The sequence below is a fragment of the Oncorhynchus kisutch genome, linkage group LG3 (assembly GCF_002021735.2).
Source record: "Oncorhynchus kisutch isolate 150728-3 linkage group LG3, Okis_V2, whole genome shotgun sequence".
NCBI lineage: Eukaryota > Metazoa > Chordata > Actinopteri > Salmoniformes > Salmonidae > Oncorhynchus > Oncorhynchus kisutch.
The window spans coordinates 56,127,645-56,153,853 of NC_034176.2; the positions used below are offsets into that span (position 1 = coordinate 56,127,645).

General features: G+C 43.0%; 1 protein-coding gene across 23 annotated transcripts in view; it reads right to left on the reverse strand.

The window, feature by feature from the left end:
- LOC109885361 (diacylglycerol kinase zeta-like) overlaps window positions 1-26,209 on the reverse strand; it is a 123,535-nt gene that overhangs the window by 13,760 nt on the left and 83,566 nt on the right. For 14 of the 23 annotated variants that reach the window (XM_031808914.1, XM_020477282.2, XM_031808907.1 and 11 more), the window contains 11 exons: window positions 24,819-24,892; window positions 24,605-24,716; window positions 24,282-24,481; window positions 19,779-19,879; window positions 15,575-15,654; window positions 14,371-14,415; window positions 12,129-12,198; window positions 9,634-9,674; window positions 8,712-8,905; window positions 4,193-4,306; window positions 2,588-2,644 (listed from right to left, as the gene is read on the reverse strand). In XM_031808914.1, coding sequence (XP_031664774.1) covers window positions 2,588-2,644; window positions 4,193-4,306; window positions 8,712-8,905; window positions 9,634-9,674; window positions 12,129-12,198; window positions 14,371-14,415; window positions 15,575-15,654; window positions 19,779-19,879; window positions 24,282-24,481; window positions 24,605-24,716; window positions 24,819-24,892 — 1,088 coding nt within the window. Of the gene's footprint in view, window positions 1-2,587; window positions 2,676-4,192; window positions 4,307-8,711; window positions 8,906-9,633; window positions 9,675-12,128; window positions 12,199-14,370; window positions 14,416-15,574; window positions 15,655-19,778; window positions 19,880-24,281; window positions 24,482-24,604; window positions 24,717-24,818; window positions 24,893-26,209 lie in introns of all 23 variants that reach the window. The other 9 variants (XR_004206118.1, XM_031808936.1, XM_020477252.2 and 6 more) reach the window with 3 other exon arrangements.

Here is a 26,209-nt window from a genome sequence, read left to right on the forward strand (position 1 = left end):
TGGCCTAACCTCTGTCGCTAATGGATTGTCAGTGTGAGGGAGATCCGGGGCAGATTACACACAGTTTACGCAAATATCTGCTTCACCTCATAATTAGAGGAGCCTAGCCTCTACAGTCCAGACACACACATCTCCACCAACCAGACAGTTGTTCTCCAATCACAGGGAGAAGGACTTCAGAAGCTTTTATGTGTGCCCTTCTACAGTAGAACTAATGCCTAGGCATTAGCTCTGGGAATAAACATCAGTCTTCAGGTCTCAGGCAAGGTTACTCATTATGTGATCTCACCCCTCCCCCCCCTTCCTCCTCCACCTCTCCACAATGACCCCAGCAGCTGATAGATATCAACTGATCTGCGTCATAGAATCAAGGTTGCCTGCATGACTATAGACAATGTTAATCAATTGAGCTAAAGCAACAGGATTGCCCATAAAGTCACAAGCTGCAAGATTCACTGCTGTTGAATGGTCATTTCAATGAATTATATTCTGTTCCAAGCAAAGTGGCAGGGCTGCAGCTCGGCAGAAAAACAGACTCCAGAATGTGGTTTTAAAAATGGGGATAATCTTTTCTTATTAGGAAGTGAAAAGCAAGCCTGCTGGATGCTTAGAAGCCAAAGCTGGTAACAATTTGTCATCCCGGTGATCGTTAATGCAAACAGTCTGTACATTCCTGTGTAAGTGCGAAAAGACGGTCTGTCTCAGAATAAGGTATACTAGGCAATTACCTGGTGGTTCGGTTCAGCACATAGATCTTTCGAAACACAAACACTGAGTCAACAATGGTATGGGGTGCCATCTTTTCTTACCATCGTTAATTTAACAACGTTTCAGAATGTTTGAGCTCCCTACAGTATTTATTGAGATGGTAAATACAAGGTTTCCGTCATACTGTACACATGTATTGATTGTGATGCCCTGAGAAGCTTACATTTTAGAGTTTCAGCCCATCTACATGGCGCTGCTGTACAAATCAACATGATTACATTTTAGAGTTTGAGCCCATCTACGTGGCGCTGCTGTCCAAATCAACATGATTACATTTTAGAGTTTGAGCCCAACTACGTGGCGCTGCTGTCCAAATCAACATGATTACATTTTAGAGTTTGAGCCCATCTACGTGGCGCTGCTGTCCAAATCAACATGATTACATTTTAGAGTTTGAGCCCATCTACGTGGAGCTGCTGTCCAAATCAACATGATTACATTTTAGAGTTTGAGCCCATCTACGTGGCGCTGCTGTCCAAATCAACATGATTACATTTTAGAGTTTGGGCCCATCTACGTGGCGCTGCTGTCCAAATCACATTACATCTTCTGTCATTAACGTCTACTATCTATGCAGTCAAAACACACTCTGCAAATAACAAGCTCCTTTTTTAGTAGGAACATGCATTACACACAGATGAGCGCTGTCATTACAAAATACAGTGAGTAAAGAACATAAAATGTGACATCTTATAACGCCACCTTAGTGGATGTTACATGTTCATTTAAGCGGATTTGTTGAACCAAACCTCAGAGGAAAAGCTGACAGTGATTTCCTTTCTATCAAGGCTCAAATAACCTCTCTTCAAAGACTAGCTGATTACTGTCTAATTACCCATTCAATATAAAAACAAATCCCTTGCTAGCATCCTAAGCATTTTACCCGGACATCAAGAAAGCAAGAAAAGCTCCAAATCTCAAATGAATTACGACATTGGAAATAATTATAATTGCACGACAGGGAAGCATTACACAGGGAAAAATCTGGCAAGGAAAAAACTACAAAATGCATTAATCAGTCTGTTTGGCAGATCACTGAAGTGACAAGCAAAACTTAAATTCGGAGTAATTTCATGCGGCTCCTGTTTGGAGTGGCTTTGCGGTGCTGCACACATGACAGCGTTCAGAAGATGCAACTTCTCATTAGTCATCTCAGTGGACATGGAGAGGATCCATCATGCAAATTTGCCTCCAGACGAGACTCAATCAACAGTGAATTAGCGTCGCTGACAAACAAGAGTGGCAGAAACAATGACACATAATTCATTGTAAAATCAAATGTGAGGATGTGCCAAATATGAATACTCTAAGGTAGTCTCTCTCGTGCTCTCTCAGCGGTCCAAATGGAGCTATTTGTATGTAAACGATGGGATTGGGCACGGTGACAGCGAGCGGGAGCACATGGGCCTGTTTGTGCCATATGGTTCCATCAGCAGCTGAATGCAATCCCACATTCTCATAAGCATCCTGCCAAGCTGGGAGGTGAATATGATTCTATTGTAAGGACAATGTTACCATGACACAACATAAAAAAATAAATAATATCCCTTCGAAATTCAGTTTCAAAGATCTGATTCTCTCTCTTCACTGGGATGCTACTGGACAACATGCCACGTCTGGCACATTGCGTGGAGGTGTGTGCTACTTTGTCGACTCCAGACCAAGGAACTAGTAAGCAGAAACGTTGCTAGGTAAATACATTCTTGTGTGACAGAGAGTGCAAAGGGCAGAATTGAGAAAGTGACTTAGGGCAGAATTGAGAAAGTGACTTGGTGAAGAGAAAGAAAGTGAATGTGGTGAAAGGGGGCTTTGATCTCACCTCAATGTTGGGTTGATCTCAGCTGCAGTAGTGTTAGACCGATGGATACATCCGGCCCTTTACGACAACAGCAAACAAATGGACGGACCAAAAAAAACAACAACAACAACAGATGAGCACATTTATGATAAATCATAAATGTGTAAACACGCAAGATAAACAATAGAAACAGAAACAACTGGAAAGCCTCTACAAACAAAACCTCATAACACGAGCGCGGGTTATTGACATTGAGATGGTATGGTTGAGTTTGAAGTTCATCAGCTGTAAAATAAAATATATATATATTTTTTTAAATGTTGAAAATACGACTTGCAGTACGCAAAACTTACAGTGAAGTGCACTTTCACTCAAAGGAATAGCAGTGCTTCACCCCTTGTGACTGTATTGCATTTTCACAGCCCACTGCGGCTCCGGCACAAAGACCATGACGGAGCTATAGGTACAGCAATGGAGCGCAGCTAGCCAACCCTGTTTTATTTTAAGTTATTTTCTCATTTTACCTTCATTGTGCCATGGCAAAATGGGCTCCAGTGCCTGTATTGTATGTGGTGATGAGCGGCCGTGGAGCCTCACGGTCCCTGTTATTGGTGTGGCCACAATATCAAAGAGCAGCCTAACGTCTTTATATTTCATGGCAGATTCGATTTGGAAGGGCGAGTCTGTGGCGGATGCTGTTATACTCTGTGTCATTTTCCCTCCTCTCTGGCTCCAATAAGGGAGGTAATGTAAACAAAGCACAATCAGCACTGAAAACAAGCCCTACAAACCATTCTCAGTTCAAACACGTAATAAGAACGAATGATATTATGAAAGCAAACATTTTTTTTTGTTGTTTTGATGTGTTTGCCCATGAAAAAACACACACACACACACACACACACACACACACACACACACACACACACACACACACACACACACACACACACACACACACACACACACAAAAAAAAAAGCATTTCACTGCTTGTCATCTCAGTTTCATGAGACAAAAGGAAGTGAACCATAACACTTTTCTGAAATGACGGACCATGACAAATACGTACAACTCCACCGTGAAGAATGCATTTCCCTTGCAAAAACTAGAATGGAACGGTGCTTTGTTGACCCAGTGACACTGCAGACTATTTCATGGAACAATTCCTGGCCAAAGATTTGTACACCTGCAAGGAGCCATACTCTTAACAGTGTCACAGGCAAGACCCTTTCCTAATGTCAGACCCCTTTCCTACACAGTCCAGGCGAGCGTGACAGGAAAGGGGATGGAGGCTACACCAGTTCTGTCCGATAATGAGTGTTGGCTAAACCTCCCCCAGCCTCAATCTACTCCTGAGCATATCTCACCCTGCCAGGGATATGGCCAAGGCTTAAAACAGTCTGGCACTGCCGGACCTACACACAGTGGAAGTTAAACACAGTGTTTAAAGCCCTCTTACAATAGCACAGTGTGAGGCTAGTATGGCTGACTGCATTGTATGTTAAGTAGCATCAAAGATCGAAGTGTGTTACAACAACAAAATCAAAGCTGTAATATGTGATTTGGGAGATTGGCGGGTTGCCTCAGTCCGGGCACCACCCCTGCGTTTTAGCCTCTCTCCTCACCTGGTGAGGGCAGGCTTACTGGACCTGAGAGAGTCGTTGTGTGCCAGTGCCTCCACCACCGAGCTGTCGCTGGATATTCGCTTCCTCTGAGTGGTCTTCTGAAGCTCCATGATCCTGAGAGAGAGAGAGAGAGAAGGGGGAGAGAGAGAGAAATAGAGAGAGAGAGATAGACAGAAAAGAGAGAGAGAGAGAGACACAGTATGTGTAAGAAATGATGAGGTTTGAGATGGCCTAGAAGGTATCACACGTTGTATACATTACAGAAAGAAAGTAGTGAGTACTGTATCTATTCCCGCCGGGTCCTGAAGCGAAGGTAAACATTTAAGCCTTTTCTTGTCATTATAATAAAGCAAGTTTACATCAGAGGTGGGCACTGTATATATAAAGAATAAAGTGTGTTTACATTGTTGGGGGGGAGGGGGGGGGGGGGGGGTCTAGTGCAAGTACAAAAAGCCACACACTGTACAGATGAACCCACTTGGAAGATAGAAACCAGAACATTTCAACCATTGGGAGCAGAGTGCATAAAGCAAGAGAGAGAACTTTTGTATATGAGACAGAATTATAGAATGATGGGGGTCTAAAGAACGAATAAGAAGGTTCGCGATGGAAGTAAAAAGTTGCAGTTAAAAGACACTAATATGCAATATAAATGTTCCTGTCATCCAGCACCTACAGTACTCGCTTTGAAGCTTGTTTTCCTCCAATAAAGGCAAAAGAGAGTGTAAAAATGATAAAATGGTGTTAAATTGTTAATACAACCAATAATAGATAACAACAACATTCTACTTTGATTGAATGTCTTTTTATATTCCATTCGAACTGAAGAGCTGCAACAAAAGAGCAGAAGTGCTGTGTGGATCATTATTTAAACGCTTGGGGTCTTGTTGTGGAGCGTAATGATCCGAATGATGCTGTGGTGCTGGGTCTGTCTGTCTACCACCGACCCGCTCCATCTCTCCCACATTCGTCACATTAGTATGTCTGACTTCCAACCAGGACCAGAGGCAAGTGGAACAAAGAGCATACACCCGGCATACAGGAAACGTGTCTGCAATGCTAAAAGAACATGCAAAATCTTTTGGAATATAGGAGTAGGGATGTTGTTTAGATCAATTAGGGAAAGTAGTGATGCTTTTGCAGGGGGAAAAGTTGAAGGGCAGGACTTGAACCAGGGAAGCGCGGAGCCTAGAAAATGTAGAGATTCTCAGGAGTGAACAGTCTGCACTTGTGTCCTAACCGAGATGTGCACAGCTGCATACACATTGTCTGTTCAAATCAGATTGGTGATTTATGAAATATTGATCATATGAGAAACAAAGATGATGAAAGCCTCTGACATCCCATTAATAAGACTGTTTTCCAAAGATCCCAAGCTGATATCTTTAACTAATAAAGAAAGATCCACAGCAGGACTACTTTGTATTTCCAGGACTACGGAAGTACCAAAACAAAGCCTTACAAAACCGCAGCTATTCACTGTGACAGAGGAAGAGCACTGAACACAGGAAACAACGATATTATTAGAGAGCATCATGACTCGTGAATGTGTGTTTATTGATCTAACTGCTCTTACTATAGATCTGACCCTGACATAGACCTCACCGATCCCCCAAACCCTAAACCTAACCTAGGCTAACCCCCATGCTCAGCCGGCCACTTCCCCATGTCTCGTTTAGAGCCCAACCCACTCTCTGGCTGCCTGCTCATGAAGATAAAAACATTATTGAAAAGAGTTATAGCTACGACAAAAAAAAAAACCCACAGACATCTTTATGGAGTAAAAATCCTGCTTTGACAAGAGCGTCAAACGCAAAATGGATAATCAGATTGGGAGTGAGCAACTCCCACCCTCAATCTCAGTTGTGATGTTCGATTGTGCGTTTGTGTGATTTTGAAATAGAATCTTGATTCTAAGGAAGGTGGGAGTGAAACATAAGCAGTGAGGCAGATTGGTACTGTATTCATTCCCATTTAAGATGGAACGCTGGGTTTTTGCTCATCACCTCCCACATTCATCCTCCTCCACCTATTCCAACCCACACAATCAAATTTGCATTTGAAAAAAAAAATGGCCCTGGGAACACACACATGGCTGCAGAAGTATATATTTTCAAAAGATCCAAGTGTTATATGTTTGAGGAAAATAAAGCAACACAGTACACACTTTATTGTTGAACTGCGTTCTGCCGGTGTAAACCATAATTTTCCATGAGCTTGAACGTGTTCCACCCAAAAAGATCTTGGACTTAGTGTATTGATCAGCCTAGAGGCATATATCGAGAACACAGAAATCCCTGCTACATCCAAGTGAAATGCAAAGGAACCTAGCATTGCTATACGGGGAGACGTCCACGGGCAGGTAAACCATCTTTGGGAGGACAGGGTAAGTTAAGAAGGAGGAGGAAAGGAGAGGTGAACAGGAAGGAAGGACAGATCGATACCTCTTCCTGACAGGAAAGGGGAAGCCGGAGTGAGAGGAGAAGAAGTGGGATTTCTTGTGTCGGACGGCCATGGCCTCGCTGTCTGAGTGTGGGCTGGTGGGACTGACGGTAAGAGGAAAGGGTACAGAGAGGAAGAGGAGTGGATGAAGGAAAGTAGGGCAGAAGGAAGGGCAGATGGGAGGATGGAGAGAGAACAGGAACAATTCCGGGATGTTTTACTTTAATAATATGCCCCCCCCCCAAAAAAAAAAACACTTAAAAAAATATATTATACATTTAAACTGATCTGTGATTAGGGAAAGGAGGACAAAGAAGCCGAGGATCTTCAGAGCCAGTAGCAGGAATAGTTAAAAAATTGTACAAGATCAGTTCAGCAAATTAATTGGTTCTGAGAAAAATGATGTTTATGCTAGTATGCAAATAATGTAACAGTTAGGATGCGCATCGTCTTAAATTTCCTTTGATGATTTGATACATAACCAAGAGACTAAGGTGGCATTCATCTATGACAAATTACATTCAACACAGTGCTACTTCCAAACATCACTGTCCAGGTTTTCCTGTTTAAAGTATTGTAACTACTACTGCAGGACCTGAAGAAGCCCCCCAAAACTCCTGGACCAAGGCCCAGGTCCTGCAGTAACTACTACTGCAGGACCTGAAGAAGCCCCCCAAAACCCCTGGACCAAGGCCCCCCCCCCCCACCCCCCACTGCACATCTAAACACATCAACCACAGCCTGTCTTTCGAGACTACAGGGATCCTTTTATTAGGAATTCTATTTCAAGCCCCAGCCAGCAGCATGAGAGAACATGGCAAAAATAATGTGGACTCTGCTTTGAAAGCATCAAAAGACAGTCTGTAGAAGACGTGCCAATAGACCACAGGGCGAGAAGAGAGGGAGAGAGAGGCTACAATCCCACATGCCCTCAGAGATAGTCCCACTATGTTTGCTTTGGAGGGGGGGGGGACGTGTGGGCCGGGTTAGGATCTGCCTCTGTCATGTTTGAACTCCATGAACCCACACATCCTCTTCATCAAACTCACCTTAAATCCCTAAATGGATGGGGGACAGGGGCCCGAGCTAAAGTGTAGAGAAGAGAGACTTCCACTAAGGTGAAGTTAACTGTAGAACAGAACTCCACAGAAAAACCCTCTACTGTACAATTAGGTACAACATAAAGAGCAATAAAAGTTGATACGCTAGAATGACAGGGAGACATGCAAAGGTTTTAAAAGACTGACAGCTTCTAATGCATGTCGGAAATGATTCTATGAAATATTGATGAATGCACAGCAGATATGAAGAGTTGGCTTATCACGGCAGTTTATTAACGCTTTAAGACGATTTAACAGGATGGAAAGGTTGAGCTCAAAGGTATTACTCGAGTAACTTGGTTGACTCGTTCTGTGTGCATCACTTGTGTCATTCACAAAAGGCTACAACACGTGCAGGAGATTTGTTGTGGAAAATTACAGGAATATCCACACCTGGCACACAAGACATCCTTTCTTCTGAAAAGATGAACATACAGTCTATAGTGAGGCGGAGAGTCTCTAAAGTTGCTCTGTGAATTCAGGTGAGTGTGGCCCTTCTCCTTCCTAGGGTGATTATGAAGATCAGTGGTTAGAACTTAAATGATTCATAGATTTAATGGGGGGGGGGGGTTTAATGGGCGGGCATGGCCTCTGCATTCCTCCCTGTCGCCTCAGTAATAATTCAGCAGGGCAAAATCACCACGGCCCCCTAGAGGAGCGTACGGTTTTATCGTGTCATAGGGTTCGCCCAGACACAGATTCAGCCCGCGGTTTACTCTGCCTTTACTTTTGTGTCCTGAACCTGGGGCACTCCAGTCTGATTATTACTCCACTATTTCAGCCTGTCAAAACAGCACTGCTGGAAACCACTTTAAAAACCAGACTGGTTCACAGAAAATGACCTGATATGTATTCACTGTTATAACCCCCAGAAAGCTCCAGTGGAGCTGCCCCCATCCTTTATCCAGTGTTTCTAAAAACATGATCTCCGACAGAAATTCCCATTAGAAGCTGTGAGCAGCAGCTGCATCTCTTACCTGGGTCCCGGTGAGGGGGGAGAAGAGGAGGAGGACTGGAATCCAAACTTGGGAGACGCCTCCGGGAATTCACCAGATGAATCCACCAGATCAGGCATCCCTGGTGAGGTGCTCACCGTCTCCGTGACGACCATCTCAGGGTCCAGAATGAAGAGCTCGTCTTGGGATATCTCGGTCACATAGTTTAGGTGTTCCTGTTATGGAGAGAGAAATCATAATCACTTATGTACAGATCATAATGGCCATTGAATATGTTACTTGTTTATTTTGCTTTTGTCATCGGTGTTCCTTTACTCTGCATAGTCAATGTATTCAGTGGTGTAAAGTACTTAAGTAAAAATACTTTAAAGTATTACTTAAGTCGTTTTTGGGGGTATCTTTACTATCTCTATTTTTGACAACTTTTACTCCACTAAATTCCTAAAGATGACAATGTACTTTTTACGCACTACATTTTCCCCGACACCCAAAAGTACTCGTTACATTTTGAATTCTTATCAGGGCAGGAAAATGGTCCAATTCATGCACGTATCAAAAGAACATCTCTGGCCATGCCTACTGCCTCTGTTCTGGAGGACTCACTATACACAAATCCTTCATTTGTAAATGATGTGTGAGTGTGTTGGAGTGTGCCCCTGTTTATGAAAAAAAAAAAATACAATTATGCCATCTGGTTTGCTTAATATAAGGAATTTCAAATGATTTATACTTAAGTATATTTTAGCAACTACATTTACTTTTGATACTTAAGTATATTTAAAACTAAATAGTTTTAGACTTTTACTCAAGTAGTATTTTACTGGGTGACTCACTTTTACTTGAGTCATTTTCCATTAAGGTATCTTTACTTTTACTCAAGTATGACAATTGGGTACTTTTTCCACCACTGAATGTATTATTATATACAATGACACACACTCACCTGAGCACGATCAATTCTGTAAAATCGATCTGCAGTTGTGGCTAGAAGGAAAACAAGAAGGAAAAATCTATTTATAAATAGTATGAGATTTATAGAGAGTAAATAATATGAACATAGGCTTGTACACAACCACGCACACACGCGCACGTACATGCACGCACACGCATGCACACACACAGTGTTCTAACGAGGCCAGAGAGGACTGGTAACTGTGCAGGAGCTTAATCAAAGCGTTGACCTGATTAGACCAGCTCCGAAGCGCACCATGCCTTTGCCACATGTTGTTAAATGAAGCAAAAGATGGATAACCTGTATAATAAACAGAACAAGTAAGAGCAAAGGGCCACATAATTGGCCCATTGACTTGGGGACATTACAAGGAGAGTCAAAGGGTTCTGGTAGTGGGTGTAATTCTAGATGTTGGGGGGACTGTACCGAACATCTCACACGGTTGCCTGCCAACTAGTCACAAACAGATTCACAGGAGACGGGATATGATCATATGTCAATGTAATTGTGTGTGCTTCTCAAAGGAAAATCAAATACACTCGTGTGAGACTCATGAGTATGTACAACACTACATCTCAGCGTAGAAACTAAGACAGGGGAAGTAGTGAGTGGGGGAAAAATACATTTTACACGGTTGTGGTCCAGTGATCAAATACTTACTACAGATGATCATTTCCCACCAGTCAGCAGAAATTCCACTAAACTAACTCTGTCCCCCCCCCCCCCCCCTCCACCCCCCCCCGGTCTCGTTCTGTTGGACTGTACCAGTAATTAAGCTTCATGCTGCCATTCTGTCTAAGGGAGTGGAAATGAGCTGTTCTCTAGCCCAGTGGGAGCTGGTGGGAGTGGGAGACTCGCGCTGGAATTAAGTAGATCTGCCAGGCTTCTTCCCCTACATCTAAGATGCCAAGAAAAAGACTCCTCTGTCCTCCATGGACACTGCAAATTGAACTTCTGCCAGCTTCACTGAGCAAAATAATCCAACTCTTATTTAAAAAATAAATAAAATGTATGCTTAAGAATATCACACAGAAAAGCATGACGTTTGCCCAGAAGATTCCTTGAGTTTCTTATGGTCTTTAAGGGCAGGTCTGTGTACTGCATGTTTTTTCCGCTTTTCCGACATATCTGGGAAGGCGTTTTTTCTTTCTTAATCCTTATCAGAATGTATCAAGAAGTATGATGTGGTTCCCCCGTCGTTCTAATTAAATAATCAGTCAAATCAGAATGCAGCTGGAATTCACTTGCTATGCTTCTCATCAAGAATTAGCCACACTGTTTTGATGAGAGAGAGAAAACAATTATAATTTTTCCACACGAGACCTTTACAACAGTCTTTCTTGGACGGCGCCTTTAAGATCTGGGCTGCTTTATTACCAGTGAATAGAAGCTAATCTGTGCTGATTTCAATGGAGCAGCTATGGGATTTAATTAAGCTTTGAAAAGCTACAGAAAATGTGGCTGCAGATTCCAACACCCTCCCTTCTCTACCAACTATCACTAGTGAGTAAGTGAATTAACTTGGCATTCAAGCAATGACACCCTTCAGAGATCAGCTATCATGTCAGTCTGGCGTGACGAGATGGAAGACTGCGAGTTTCACTGCAGGTGGAGTGGCTGATGAGCAGCGCGAGTACATCATATATGTAAACCGGTGTTATGCATATCTATTCCTAGCAACGCACATAACATGTCATTCATAATACTGAAGAAGTTTAAAAAAAAAAATCTCATGGGAAATGTGGACTGTCAGTGGCATAACTACAGTGGAATGAATACTACAGATTATTTACAGAAATATTATTAAAAACTGTATGCTTAACAATATCTCACAGACAAACATGAAGTCTGCCCAGAAGATTCCTTTTCTGCTATGCAACAGAGAGCAGAAGCACTCAAAGCAAAATCAGTGACATTATTATCAAATTGATTTCTGTATCTTTGCACCAGAGCTGTTGATCTAAATGAATGTTAAGATGGAGCTTGGTTTCATTGAATTGGCAGAGCCTGTTTCACACAGACATACAGCACAGTGGCGTTAAATCATGTTCTGTAGGATCGCTCTACCTATCTTCAATTCTTCTAAAACAATCATTAAAACAAACATTGAAATGATCCTCAAAAAACTCTGTTTTGAACATTAAGAACTCAAATTTATGCTGGGTATATTTGTAATGCAAATGTGAATCCTTTATCCTGCCTGAGAACTGCACAGATGCACTAATCGGAAGGTCATAAAATGGCACTGCTCCATCGAATTAAGTCGACCTCGACGAAACATGAAACTCTGTGGCGAACGAAACCAAGAAAACAGTGACTTGTAAGAGACAGATGCTCCCACTTGCAGTGATCAGATGATGTGAAGCGCTCTCGCTTAAACATTGAAGATAGACAGGGGACTAAAAGAGGTGGCACCAAGAGGAACACTACACTACGGAAAGTGTACGGAATAAATAGCAGTGCTCTTTATAAGAAGTGGTACTTACAGTCCAAGAAGCACCACTTTGGCGAAAGCTTCTGCGAGGAAAGGGTCTTTGACTTAGCTCCCTCATCCTCCTGAGAAAGAAAACGGGACCAATGAGATTAGTTCCACAACAGCCTGCTCTTTACACTAAACATAAATGAGACCGGAAGGCCTTGACTCTCGTTTTGTCCAACTTACTGGTCCATTGACAAACAGAGGACTCAAATAATAAAAAACCTTTTCCTGCTGGATGTAGGGCAAGATGTAAAGGCCCTGAGTCTTGTGTTCAGACATAGGCTTTTTGAAATGAAAAGTACTTTTCTGGGCAGTGAGTTCACTGAATGGGCCCAGCATATTAACCCCTCCCCTACTCTTTCATATAGAGTTCCATGAGTTTAGAAGGGCAGGTGTTTCACACCCCCCCCCCCCCCCCCCCCCATGTGTGCCTCAGTCAGAGAATCCTTGGTCCAAAGACCTACAATTCCTTTGGACACTGTTCTGTGCATTGGCTGAACTCTACTTAATCCAAGCTTTTCCAAAGGTACCATAGTCCAGTGACCTTAGGCAATGAGATACATTGACATAATCCTCTTCAGAACTTGATCTTGAAGGTAAGTCAATGTTTAGAGGAAAATGGGCTGAGGCAAGCCACAAAAAGGACATTTGTCTATTCAATGTTCAGAAAGAGACCTGTTGGAAAGAGACCTGTTGGAATGTGACGACAACAACAGGAGTCATTTCTAGAGCCATGAGTTTCTCCTGACCACATGCCTTGGCCAGGAAAACTCCAGGCCCTAGTTAGAGTTATAGGCTAAAACTAGGGCAGAGAGTTTTTCCTGAGGAAAAACCTACTACTGATTTCCCATCTAAAGGTAAACTTGACCAGTCCATCTAACTTCCAAAGGGACCAGGAGGATAGCAGTGTACAGAATGTTACGACACATGCACTGAGGAACTATGCTGAAAGACCATGCTTAGCTTAGAGCACAAATACTGGATACCACCTACAAGAAAGAAAAAAAAACACACCCACACACACACAAACAAACCCAAAGAAAACCGTGTACACAAGGTAGCCAAATCTAAGAAACGGCAGACTTTTCTGGGTCTCGAACAGGGAACCCAAAAAATGCAACCATCAAAACGAGACAGTATCAACTAGTCCACTAACTTGTCTTGGTCGTAATGCTCTCTTCTATTCAGCAAAAAGTATTACTAACTGCAGTAACATAGCCAAAGCAACCTTAATAGCAGTTTCTTAAACATTGGATGCTTTGCTGCATACAAAAATCAGAAGCAAACATATATTCCTGATTACAATGTCTCTCTTTCATGCACACAGAAAGGGAGAGAGAGTAAACACCCACAATCACAAACAAACACAACACTAAAGAACACATCTAAACCATGCTTAGGGGCACAGAGGAACAAGGAGAAAAACTCTTCCCAGAGAGACAAATTTAGGTTGGTTTGCATTGGGGAAACAGGGCCACTACAGAAAGACAAGAGAGAGAGAGAAAAAAGGGTCTCCTGAGTACAGCCTCTATTATTCAGCCATTGCCATTATGCAGCCGGTTTGGCTGAGCTGTGAATGGGGATCTGAAGGAGGGCCAGGGTAGCTGGGAGGAGTGTGTGGTTACCACTGGAGACGGACAGTCTCAGCATCTACCCGCGCCTCTCGCTCTCTGGGCATGCAACTTAAGAGCGGTGTGGTGAAATCACTTTGTAAAAGGGCTAGGGCACCATATTTGAACATGGACGCGACACACCCTTTGACCGATTGCACAGTTTATTTGGTTTTGAAGCCCACAAGGAACTACTGGATGTGAGCAGTATATTTGTGCTCTCGATAATTTTCTCGGGAGACAAAAATAAGACATGGAAGAGTTGATCAAACACACAATTCCAAGTAAACACCTAAAGCAACTATGAGAATTGTGGCTGCAGCTATATGCCTTTGTACTGTATGTGCTTGACGGTTATGCACAGGGCGGGACAGGTTTGACAAGTGTGTTCTCGTAACAAGAACACAGTTGTGATTAAAAGGCCTCATCCTTGTTTTTGAATTCAATTATATTTTATGGTTATTGTTTGCTCCGTCTGTGAAAGTCGCTCCGGATAAGAAAGTCTGCTAAAATGACCAAAAATGTCAATGTAAAATGTAATTGGTGATCTAAAGGTCGTTTTTGATTAGGGGAATGTTTCCTTTTCAGACTTGTTCCTTTCCATGCCACAGGCTCCATGTCCTGTCTCGTTTTACCAACCTGGAGCACCAGTCGTTTGAAGGAGGGATGAATGGAGACGAAGTCCTGCGGAATAGCCCCAAAAAAACACTGTAATCCCATAAATGGAGACTCTCCTTTCTGTCTAATGCCCCTACCCAAAGTAAATCACCACATGGGGATAGGAAAATAAGCATCTCGTCTTGAAGTTACTATAATGACTGGTTTTGGATTGCAGAAAATGGGTTGAATGTAGTGGGAGAAACATTCCCCCCCCTCAATTTATGCCGTCTTGTTGTGTGCTACGAGTCCTACTTACCAATAATACAGTATTATTATTGGGTGATTATATGTTTTTGAGAGTAACATATCATGAAAGTGGATGATTACACATATAACAGAACTAATTACCATTTTGCAACAGTATTTTAGTCATCGTGTCTCCATTAGTAGCAGACAAAACCTAAATATAATTTAAGCCTTTACTTATGACATGAGCTGATGAAAACAGCAACAAAACAACATACTGTTTGGGAATCCCAAATGAGGGACAGCCGTTGAGGGATTGTGGTTAAAAAAAAAGGAGGAATATAATAACCAAATGATCGCAAAGCGGCCGTGCCGCTAATCGGCAACAAATTTCACGCACTATTTATTTCAATGGGTTTTGAACCGAAACGGGACAGCGAGGGGGCTAGATGGGCAAGGATGTCTCACCCATTTCACAAATAACCACACATGCAATTCTTTCCTACACTAAAGACAGGTTTGGGCCTGTCTGTCGAGATGAGCCATCATATACCAGCCTGAAAGTAATTGCTCTTGACATCAGCAAGTTCCTCCCTATTCGTTCAGCTCTTGCACTATCACAACTTCATCAGAATGATTTCCCCCTTCCTCTTATGGCATTAGGTCAGTCCTACCCCCTCTGTCGTCTTCTTCTACTCTCTGCCTGAATTGTCCTCCATCACAGACATTTCGGAGTTCTCCCCTGGTATTAGTTACCTGAACAGCTACTTTGTCTTTAAATGCTCTCTGCCTCTCATGTCCTCCATCCCTTCTGTCCCTCTTTTACCCAGAGTTCCATCTCATCAACCCACACGCTCTCCTCTTCTCCCCTCTCGGTCTTTTCTGTCATTCATCAGCTTACCCTCTCCTTTACCCAGTGTTCCATCTACCTCATCAACCCAACACACTCTCCTTTGTCCCCTTCTCGCTGTCCCCACCTGCTTCCTTCATCTCTCACCTCTTGGAGCCTCTCAATGTGGGAGCGACATGTTTCCAGGTCACTGTCTCCCGGGACAACGATGAGGCCCAGCGGGATAGCTGTAGGGAGAGATGATGAGAGACAACATGCTGTTAAACACTGCTGCAGGCGCCTAGTGATCAAGGCATGAAAAAACGTTCTACAGGTAGCTAATAGACACAAGCTACAAGACACAGACTATCTGATTGTGTCCATTTATCAACTCGAAACCAGAAATGTTTTGGGGGAAGTTCCTTTTGTGGGCAATAGATCAAGGATATATTTAGAGACTTGGGTTTCCTGGATGCCTTGTGTTTCATAGAGCGCCACGCAAAGTCCAATGCACTCAAACCTCTTTGAAACGGCTGTCAAAGTAGGTGAAGTGTATAAACCTAATTGCAATGCAAAACAACAAGAGGAAGAATTCTCTAAATGTGATGTCTGCAAACTGTCTGGCGACATGTTTGCCATTAGTTCCCATGCCCATTGATTTGTGCTAAACTAGAGACAGGCAATTAGGCCTAAAGTACAACTGGGCAGCAAGTGAGAGAACAGATACTGGAAACATAATGTGAGTGCATCAAAACCCACATTATGTGATCATGAATGTCCGGGCCATCCACAGGGCCTTCTTTTTAATAAGAACAGAACAGAAGTGAATGACTCGTGGACTATCAGGCTGCGATTTGTGAATTGAAAAAGTGTCTCTGAGCAGCAAGTTTCACAGGCAGAGAGAGAGAGAGAGAGAGAGAGAGAGAGAGAGAGAGAGAGAGAGAGAGAGAGAGAGAAAAGCAGGCAGATTTCTCCACTGAGGAATGTGCTGTTGCCTAGCAACCTTGGAACAGTCTGTCTCTAATTCAATTCCGCCTCTCTCCCCCCCCCCCTTCTCTTTTGCTGTCCTCACTCTGCAACAGCGGAGTTGTCTAAACTCTTTATAGGTGTCAGGCAACTGAGACAACTGCGTAACTGCTACCAGCCGCATGCTATATTTATGGATCAGAGACGAGGGAATAGAGCATTCACCTCAGCCATGACAGCCTAACGTCACTTGTACCTCAAGATCCATGTGAAACATCAGGGACCTAACTTGATTCAGCGATAGCCAGAGGGAGGTCTGAGTGTGCTGTCTAGAAAGAAGCTAAACAATGTGCAAATCACAGAATGATTGTTCACTTTCATGTGTTCGCTCTCATTTATATTGATGAGTGGCCTATCAAAAACAGCAGTGGAATTCTCTTGTACGTCAGCAAGCATGAGGGTGCATTAGGTCCAAAGTATGTTACTGGACCACTGTATGACAGTTTAATATGGACATTGAGTTTATTTATAGAATCAGTTAGAGTGTGCTTTCAGGTTTAAAAACGTATATAATTTTATGTTAGTTGCACGTTCTGACATCTAGTGGTGGAAAACAAAGAATAAAACTACTTTCAGCGTTCCGTGAAGCAAATGGTAGGTACTGTTAGAAAACAGTTAGACCTCCACCAATTATGCCGAGAGCCTACTGGGAGGTTTTATGTCAGGTATTATAATTGCTAAGCCTCGTACGACAATCCAGAAATCTTGCGAGCTTACATTCTGTTTCGCTACACAAATTCCACAGCGGTCACCGGGATGGTAATGCGAGGCTATATAATTGCAAAAGTTCAGGAAGAACCTAATACATTCATCATACTTTCTTATTTCACATACTTCTTAGGAGTTGGTCCACAGTAGCTGGGTTTTGTACCAAAACAGCCCCAAACAGCATCACTTGCATATCAATAGTTACATAACTTGGGGCCAATAACTGTTGCAATTGTTGTCTGGGACACTGTCTGGAACAGTTAGGTTTGTGCGTGAGGATGCGAATGTGAGAACAATTAAGAGTGTGTGGGGGGTGGGGGGGGGGGGGGGGGGTAGCTGTGTTATGGAGGTGATTACAGTGTCGTCCTAGCACACAGGTGCTGCAGGAGGCTGTAGAACACAGAACCACTGACAGAGCCCCTCTGGGGCCCCAGGGCATCCATTAGAGACAGTAATGGGTAGCTACCTCATTATCGCCTCCCAGTCACACTCTTGATATCTAGCCAAAGTCACATGCGGGGAGGCCCACACTGATAAACTCATAGCAATCGAATGGCCTGATGAGGATGGGAGGAGGGTTTCAGGGTGGACGGATAGCAAAACCTGGAGCCAATGCCCACCTCCCCTCCTCGCTGCCCAGGAGGAGCCAGGAAGAGAGAAAATGAAAAAGTTCCATCTCTGTGGGGTTTTCTGCTAAGTACCATATAAATCAAAAGGGACTTCCTTTTCCTTTGTAATTAGCGGGGCTAGTTGATGGCGGCATCCTTTAAGGGGTGATCAAGGGCCTGGTGTCTCCTTCCACATTAAATATATTTGTGCTAACCTACGTTTGACAGTGATAGAGTGCACGCCTTTCCTACGCACTTCTGTTGGTACTCAGATGTACCTTATGCAGGTGCGTAACTTGGCTTTGCAGGCATGGTTCTCTTGCGGGCACTGAATACATTTAGCTGAATAACCTCCCACTTGTTGGCCAACAGATTTTCTCTAGGAGTTTTCATTCAATAGAGGTTTTCAGTATATCTATTTTAAGCCATCCCTTTAAATACGGTGTAGCTTTCAGTTCGAATTTTGTCAACAGACTCACTAGAATATAAATATATGCATCTTCATCTCTGTTTCAGTACCAATTGCTGGATTTCAAAATAAGCAGATCTAGTAGATGATTTAGATTAAGGAAAGCATTTATGAATCCTAAAAATAAAAAAATAAACAGGTTTGGAGAGCCTTTACGCATAAAATAAAGAAAACGTTAGTTTGATTAATTCTGAACTCATTCAGTTCTTCAACCCACAGCAATGTTGGGAGATTAGTGTACATAGAATTATAATAGGGAGAAAAGTCTATATTATCAACTGTTACTAATGATCCTCAGCTTTACAGAGGAAGCAAATGAAGGCAAACAAAACTATGTCATTAAATGGAATGATAATGTAGGCTATACCAACTGATGGAATCTAATTGGCAGTAGGATATGTGTGGTTATTAGGCCTACTGACGGTTGATACGGATAAGTGGCGAATATTTAACATGACAGAAATAGGAAATAATTAAGACATTAGAGCGTGCCCATCCCTGCAAGTTAAAAGGCAGCACAATTTCGATTCTGCATAATGCCACAGCATTTCAGCAACTTTACTGTGGGAAAGTTGATATGCCTCAGTTTGCTGCCATATGACGGGTTTCACATTTGTCTCCAAACACTCTACCGTACGCCCCAAACAATCTACTGTACGCCCCAAACAATCTACTGTACGCCCCAAACGCTCTACTGTACGCCCCAAACGCTCTACTGTACGCCCCAAACGCTCTACTGTACGCCCCAAACACTCTACTGTACGCCCCAAACACTCTACTGTACGCCCCAAGCAATCTACTGTACGCCCCAAGCAATCTACTGTACGCCCCAAGCACTCTACTGTACACCCCAAACACTCTACTGTACACCCCAAGCAATCTACTGTACGCCCCAAGCAATCTACTGTACGCCCCAAGCAATCTACTGTACGCCCCAAACACTCTACTGTATGCCCCAAACAATCTACTGTACGCCCCAAGCAACCTACTGTACGCCCCAAGCAATCTACTGTACGCCCCAAACAATCTACTGTACGCCCCAAGCAATCTACTGTACGCCCCAAACACTCTACTGTACGCCCCAAACAATCTACTGTACACCCCAAACAAATAGCAGGTGAATAGCATTCTATTCCCATGCTTAAATTCACAGTCAGAATACGCATTAGAGAGAAAAGTGCATCGAATGGGAATCATTTTCCATTTACGCTCTTACTTCGGGTCGGAAAACCTGCCCGTAAAATGGCACAAGGATACGTGTAGTATATCTTCAGGTAATAGCTCTTGTCAACTGGCTCTAGTTACAGTGCATATGTCCAGGATTTAACTCTATAAAACAAGCCTGCCATTTTGAAATTCAACTGCGCGGCAGTAAAAAAACAAAAACAACTAAAATGTGTAGACGACAGAGTTCTACGTCACTGAAAACACCTCTGGCTCTCAGTAACATCCCTGCACGAAGCAGTGCTCAAGAGCCTGCCACAATTCCTCCTTGAACAGGCCGGGCGGCACCTGAAGGATGATGGAGTTACAGTGTATTAGACAGAGATGGAATACTCACAGGCTTCTTTAAGTTTCTCCTTGTCGTAATGCAGGGCCTCATAGTCGTGCATGCTAATACGGTTCACCCGGATCCTTAATCTCTCCGGGAAGGGCTGCTGGCTGTGGAAGACAACAGCATAACTAGTTAGGTACCAAATAAAATATAAACGCAACATGCAACAATTTCAAAGATTTTATGGAGTTACAGTTCATATAAGGAAATCAGACCATTTAAATAAATTCATCAGGCCCTAATCTATGGATTCCACGTGACTGGGAATACAGATATGCTGTTGTTCACAGATACCTTTATAAAAAAGGTTTGGGGTGTGGGTCAGAAAACCAGTCAGTATCTGGTGTGACCCCCACTTGCCTCATGCAGTGCGACACATCTCCTCCCCATATACAGTGGGGCAAAAAAAGTATTTAGTCAGCCACCAATTGTGCAAGTTCTCCAACTTAAAAATATGAGAGAGGCCTGTAATTTTCATCATAGCTACACTTCAACTATGACAGACAAAATGCGATTTTTTTTCTCCAGAAAATCACATTGTTGGATTTTTAATGAATTTATTTGCAAATTATGGTGGAAAATAAGTATTTGGTCAATAACAAAAGTTTATCTCAATACTTTGTTATATACCCTTTGTTGGCAATGACAGAGGTCAAATGTTTTCTGTCAGTCTTCACAAGGTTTTCACACACTGTTGCTGGTATTTTGGCCCATTCCTCCATGCAGATCTCCTCTAGAGCAGTGATGTTTTGGGGCTGTTGCTGGGCAACACGGACTTTCAACTTCCTCCAAAGATTTTCTATGGGGTTGAGATCTGGAGACTGGCTAGGCCACTCCAGGACCTTGAAATGCTTCTTACGAAGCCACTCCTTCGTTGCCCGGGCGGTGTGTTTGGGATCATTGTCATGCTGAAAGACCCAGCCACGTTTAATCTTCAATCCCCTTTCTGATGGAAGGAGGTTTTCACTCAAAATCTCACGATACATGGCCCCATTCATTCTTTCCTTTACACGGATCAGTCGTCCTGATCCCTTTGCAGAAAAACAGCCCCAAAGCATGATGTTTCCACCCCCTTGCTTCACAGTGGGTATGGTGTTCTTTGGAAGCAACTTTTTTACCAAAAAGTTATATTTTGTTTTCATCTGACCATATGACCCACCTGACCATATGGCTCTCTGCAGGTCATTCACTAGGTCCCGCCGTGTGGTTCTGGGATTTTTGCTCACCGTTCTTGTGATCATTCTGACCCCACGGGGTGAGATCTTGCGTGGAGCCCCAGATCGAGGGAGATTATCAGTGGTCTTGTATGTCTTCCATTTCCTAATAATTGCTCCCACAGTTGATTTCTTCAAACCAAGCTGCTTACCTATTGTAGATTCAGTCTTCCCTGCCTGGTGCAGGTCTACAATTTTGTTTCTGGTGTCCTTTGACAGCTCTTTGGTCTTGGCCATAGTGGAGTTTGCAGTGTGACTGTTTGAGGTTGTGGACAGGTGTCTTTTATACTGATAACAAGTTCAAACAGGTGCCATTAATACAGGTAACGAGTGGAGGACAGAGGAGCCTCTTAAAGAAGAAGTTACACGTCTGTGAGAGCCAGAAATCTTGCTTGTTTGTTGGTGACCAAATACTTATTTTCCAACATAATTTGCAAATTAATTAATAAAAAATCCTACAATGTGATTTTCTGGATTTTGTTCTCATTTCGTCTGTCATAGTTGAAGTGTACCTATGATGAAAAATACATGCCTCTCTCATCTTTTTAAGTGGGAGAACTTGCACAATTGGTGGCTGACTAAATACTTTTTTGCCCCACTGTAATTGATCAGGCTGTTGATTGTGGCCTGTGGAATGTTGTCCGACTCCTCTTCAATGGCTCTGCGAAGTTGCTGGATATTGGCGGGAACTGGATCACGCTGTCGTACACGTCAATCCAGAGCATGATCAATGGGAAACATTTCTATTGACAATGCAGGCCATGGAAGAAGTGGGACATTTTCAACTTCCAAGAATTGTGTACAGATCCGTGCGACATGGGACAGTGCATTATCAGGCTGAAACATGAGGTGATGGAGGTGGATGAATGGCATGACAATGGGCCTCAGGATCTCGTAACAGTGTCTCTGTGCATTCAAATTGCCATCTATAAAAAACAATTGTGTTTGTTGTCCGTAGCTTACGCCTTCCCATACCATAACCCCACTGCCACCATGGAGCACTCTCTTCACGATGTTGACATCAGCAAACCGCTCGCCCACACGACGCCATACACACTACGCTGTCTACCATCTGCCCGGTACAGTTGAAACCCGGGATTCATCCGGGAATTGCACACTTCTCCAGTATGCCAGTGGCCATTGAAGGTGAGCATTTGCCCACTGAAGTCGGTTAAAACGCTGAACTGCAGTCAGGTCAAGACCTTGAAAGTTTGTGCGGAAGTTATTTGGTTGTGGAAACCAACACTTTCATCAGCTGTTCGGGTGGCTGGTCTTAGAAGATCCCGCAGATGAAGAAGCTGGATGTGGAGGTCCTGGGCTGGCGTGGTTACACGTGGTCTGCGGTTGTGAGGCAGATTGGACCTAGTGCCAAATTCTATTAGAGTAAGCTTGTGGTAGAGAAATTAACATTAGATTATCTGGCAACAGCTCAGGTGGACATTCCTACCATCAGCATGCCAATTGCATGTTCCCTCAAAACTTGAGACATCTGTGGCATTGGGGTGTGACAAAACTGCACATTTTAGAGTGTCATTTTATTGTCCCCAGCACAAGATGCACCTGTGTAATAATCATGCTGTTTAATCAGCTTCTTGATATGCCACACCTGTCAGGTGGATGGATTATCTTGGCTAAGGAGAAATGCTCACTAACAGGAATATAAACCAATGTGTACACAACATTTTTGAAAAATAAGCTTTTGTGCATATGGAACATTTCTGGGATCAACACTTTACATGTTGTGTTAATATTTGTGTTCAGTGTACATCTTTGTAGGAACTCTGAGGTTTAAACAACCAAATCATATCAAATTGACACATAACCACGATTATTCATAACCTATGCTAGAGATCAGTCCACCATTATACTGTATAGAATCAGTTACTTTCCTTATTCATTTCTAACTTCGTAAACTAGTTGGAAACATCTCGGTTGAGAGAGAGAGAAAAATATATATATAAATGAAGGTATAAAAAAAAGGATATAAATGAAGGTATAAGTTTAATGAAAGACTGCCACCCGGGAAGAGCATTAAAACAAGCTGATGACAGGGGATCAACCTCCAACCACAACACTCTGACAACCTGTGCTCACATGCACAGCAGCTTGAGAGAAGCCAGAGGTGTTCAGAACAGCTTTCCCCCCTTCCGTTTGTCACCGTGATGGCTTCTAGGATGATTACATATTCATGAAAACAGTTGTGATCTGTGACGAATGTGACCTGTTCGCAGTGTGTGGGAGATCCAAAAACAACGCTGTGACAAATGCTTACCATTCTGTTCAAGAACAATAGACACCTGACAACAACACAAGTTGTATAGGTTTCTTACTGGAGTGTTGTTGGAAAAAAGTTGGGAGAACAGCTTGATCTAATGTTGGGCTATGATCTCAAACAATGTAATCAGCGTAGAAGTGAATACAGCTGGATCGTTTGCTTGAATTCCAGGCTCATTTGCATCTTAGCATTCTTACTTTCTGTCCAAATGCCTGGTGTTTTAGCAGCACAGAAGGTTAGGCCATTCTAACCAAAAGGGAAGAATGGTATCATGAATAAGGTTTGGATGACCTTCATCTCAGCTAAAACACAATCATTGAATTAGTCCCCCCCCCGGACATATCAATCCTTTAGATGGAGGACTCATTATACCCCTCCGCCAGCAAGTCAATACATTGTCGCGAGAATCAGAGAAGTATGAAATTAGCAAAAAAACATTACAACAGGATTGAAAAAGGTAATGCAATTACTGTGAAAATAAATAGGGCTGTTCATTCTGATAATACATCTTCGATTTTCAGCCTGTAGACAGACTGAGACTGATATGACGGAGACTACCGATGGAGAGAAAAGGAAGATGGCTGCAAAGCCACGACGGCTTTGATGAATGTTGTTGTACGTCTTTCTTGTTTGTTTTCCCCCTCGTCGACTTGGATTATTTTACACGCACAAGTCTTTGTCAGCGCACCCCCTGCAAATGAATCCCACCTTGTCTGGCCTGTCAGTCTCCAACTCCTGCGTGCCACTTTAAATCACACATTAAGAAATTGAATAACGCCCTTCAGCTCGGTCGAGGACATTAGTCATGACTTGTGGAATGCATTACAATAACTTCCAACTCAACACAAGCACCGCATGACAAAAAGAGGCAACCTGCCGACAGTGGAGAGACTAAACAGTAACACATTAGAAAGTCTCCATAGTGGATTGATGTTCGGATTCTGACTGGACCCCTTTTCTGGTCTCTTTTTATAAACTCAATTCTAAAATGGCGTTCCCATGCTGGACTGTATTACTCACTCGTTGAGCTGCGGTATAGAGGTCTTCCTCTTGGCCTTCTGCACCATGTTGGCTTGGTTCCTCAGGGAGATCCGGATGGTGGAAGGGGCTAGCTTGCACGGCTCCCCATCTACCTGCATGGGGATGGACTTGTAGGTGGTGAGCGTCACCTCTCTGCACTGGTTCAGCCGCTCACCATGACCTCCAACCTGCAGTGCTGCCTACAGCACCAGGGAGGACGAGATGATCATCCATCAGAGCAAGGCTAGTGACTCATCCATGTCATTCATCTAGTAACTCTTATGTTCTAACACACAGACAAATTCAAGTTGATAGGTGAATACCAGAGAGGTCATGGTGAAGCCGATAACTTCAATGCAGCCGTCGTCGTGCCGTTGTGGCTCAAAGTCATGGTGCTCGCTTGGGTTTCCCCATGGCATGGTACCAGCACAGTATCTAGTACACACACACACACGTATGGTTATGTGCCTAACTTAGCCTGCAGCCTACTTTACAACAGTGTCATATATAACCCGTTTCCCCATTTAGGCTGCTAACCTGGGAATGTTGAGGAACACCAAACACTGCAGCTTCAGATCCTGAACCTTTGAGGTGAGGTCGGTGCCGTCGCACTAATGAGAGGAGACAGACAGATAAACAGACAGGCGTATCCATTACTGTACACAAACGCACTCAGATCATTCCAGGAAGAGTTCTCACATGGCCAATAAAATGTACCCTTTGAAAGGTGCCACATTCTGACTGACTGACACTGAAGAAGAACACATCTGTCAGTCTAATGAGATGTACAGGGTCGTTTGTAAGGATCATAAAGCTCAGAATGGAGCCCAGGCTCTGAAACTAGGGTCAATTTCTATTTCGGACAAACTATTTTTTACTATGAAGTGGGGAAATTCCTTCTTAAGGCTAGGGGGCACTATTTTCACATCCGGATGAAAAGTGTGCCCAAAGTAAACTGCCTGCTACTCAGGCCCAGAAGCTAGAATATGCATATAATTGGTAGATTTGATTTGAAAACACTCTGAAGTTTCTAAAACTGTTACAATTATGTCTGTGAGTACAACAGAACTTATTTGGCAGGCGAAATCCCGAGGACAAACCATCCAGGATTCTTTATTTTGAGGTGACAGTGTTTTCAATGGGTTTTCTATGTGGATCTAGATTTCTAAGGCAGTTCCTATCGCTTCCACTGGATGTCACCAGTCTTTAGAAATTGGTTGATGTTTTTCCTTTGAAAAATGAAGAAGTAGCCATTTTCTTTCTGGGAGTAGAGCCAAGTGTGCTGTTGTGTTTGGGGCACGCGACCTGAAAGCTCGCTCCACTTTGTTTTTGTCCGGTATTGAACACAGTTTATTCCGTCTTAAATGTTATCGATTATTTACGTTTAAAAATACCTAAAGTTGTATTAGGAAAGTTGTTTGAAATGTTTGGATCATTTCCCGGTAACTTATTAGATACTTTGTAGTCATGTTGCGCGAGTTGGAACTGGTGTATTTTCTGAATCAAACCCGCCAAATAAATGGACATTTTGGGGATATAACGACAGAATTTATCGAACAAAAGGACCATTTGTGATGTTTAATGGACATATTGGAATGCCAACAGAAGAAGATCTTCAAAGGTAAGGCATGAATTATATCGTTATTTCTAACTTTTGTGTCACGCCTGGAGGGTTGAAATGTGATTTTCATGTGTTGGTATGCTGGGCGCTGTCCTCAGATAATCACATGGTTTGCTTTCGCGGTAAAGCCTTTTTGAAATCTAACACTGTGGCTGGATTAACAAGAAGTTCATCTTTAAACCGATGCATAACACTTGTATGATTTATGATTTATTATTATGAGTATTTCTGTTTTTGAATTTGGCTCGCTGCTATTTCACTGGGTGTTGTCAAATCAATCCCATTAACGGGATTGACGCGCGAAGGG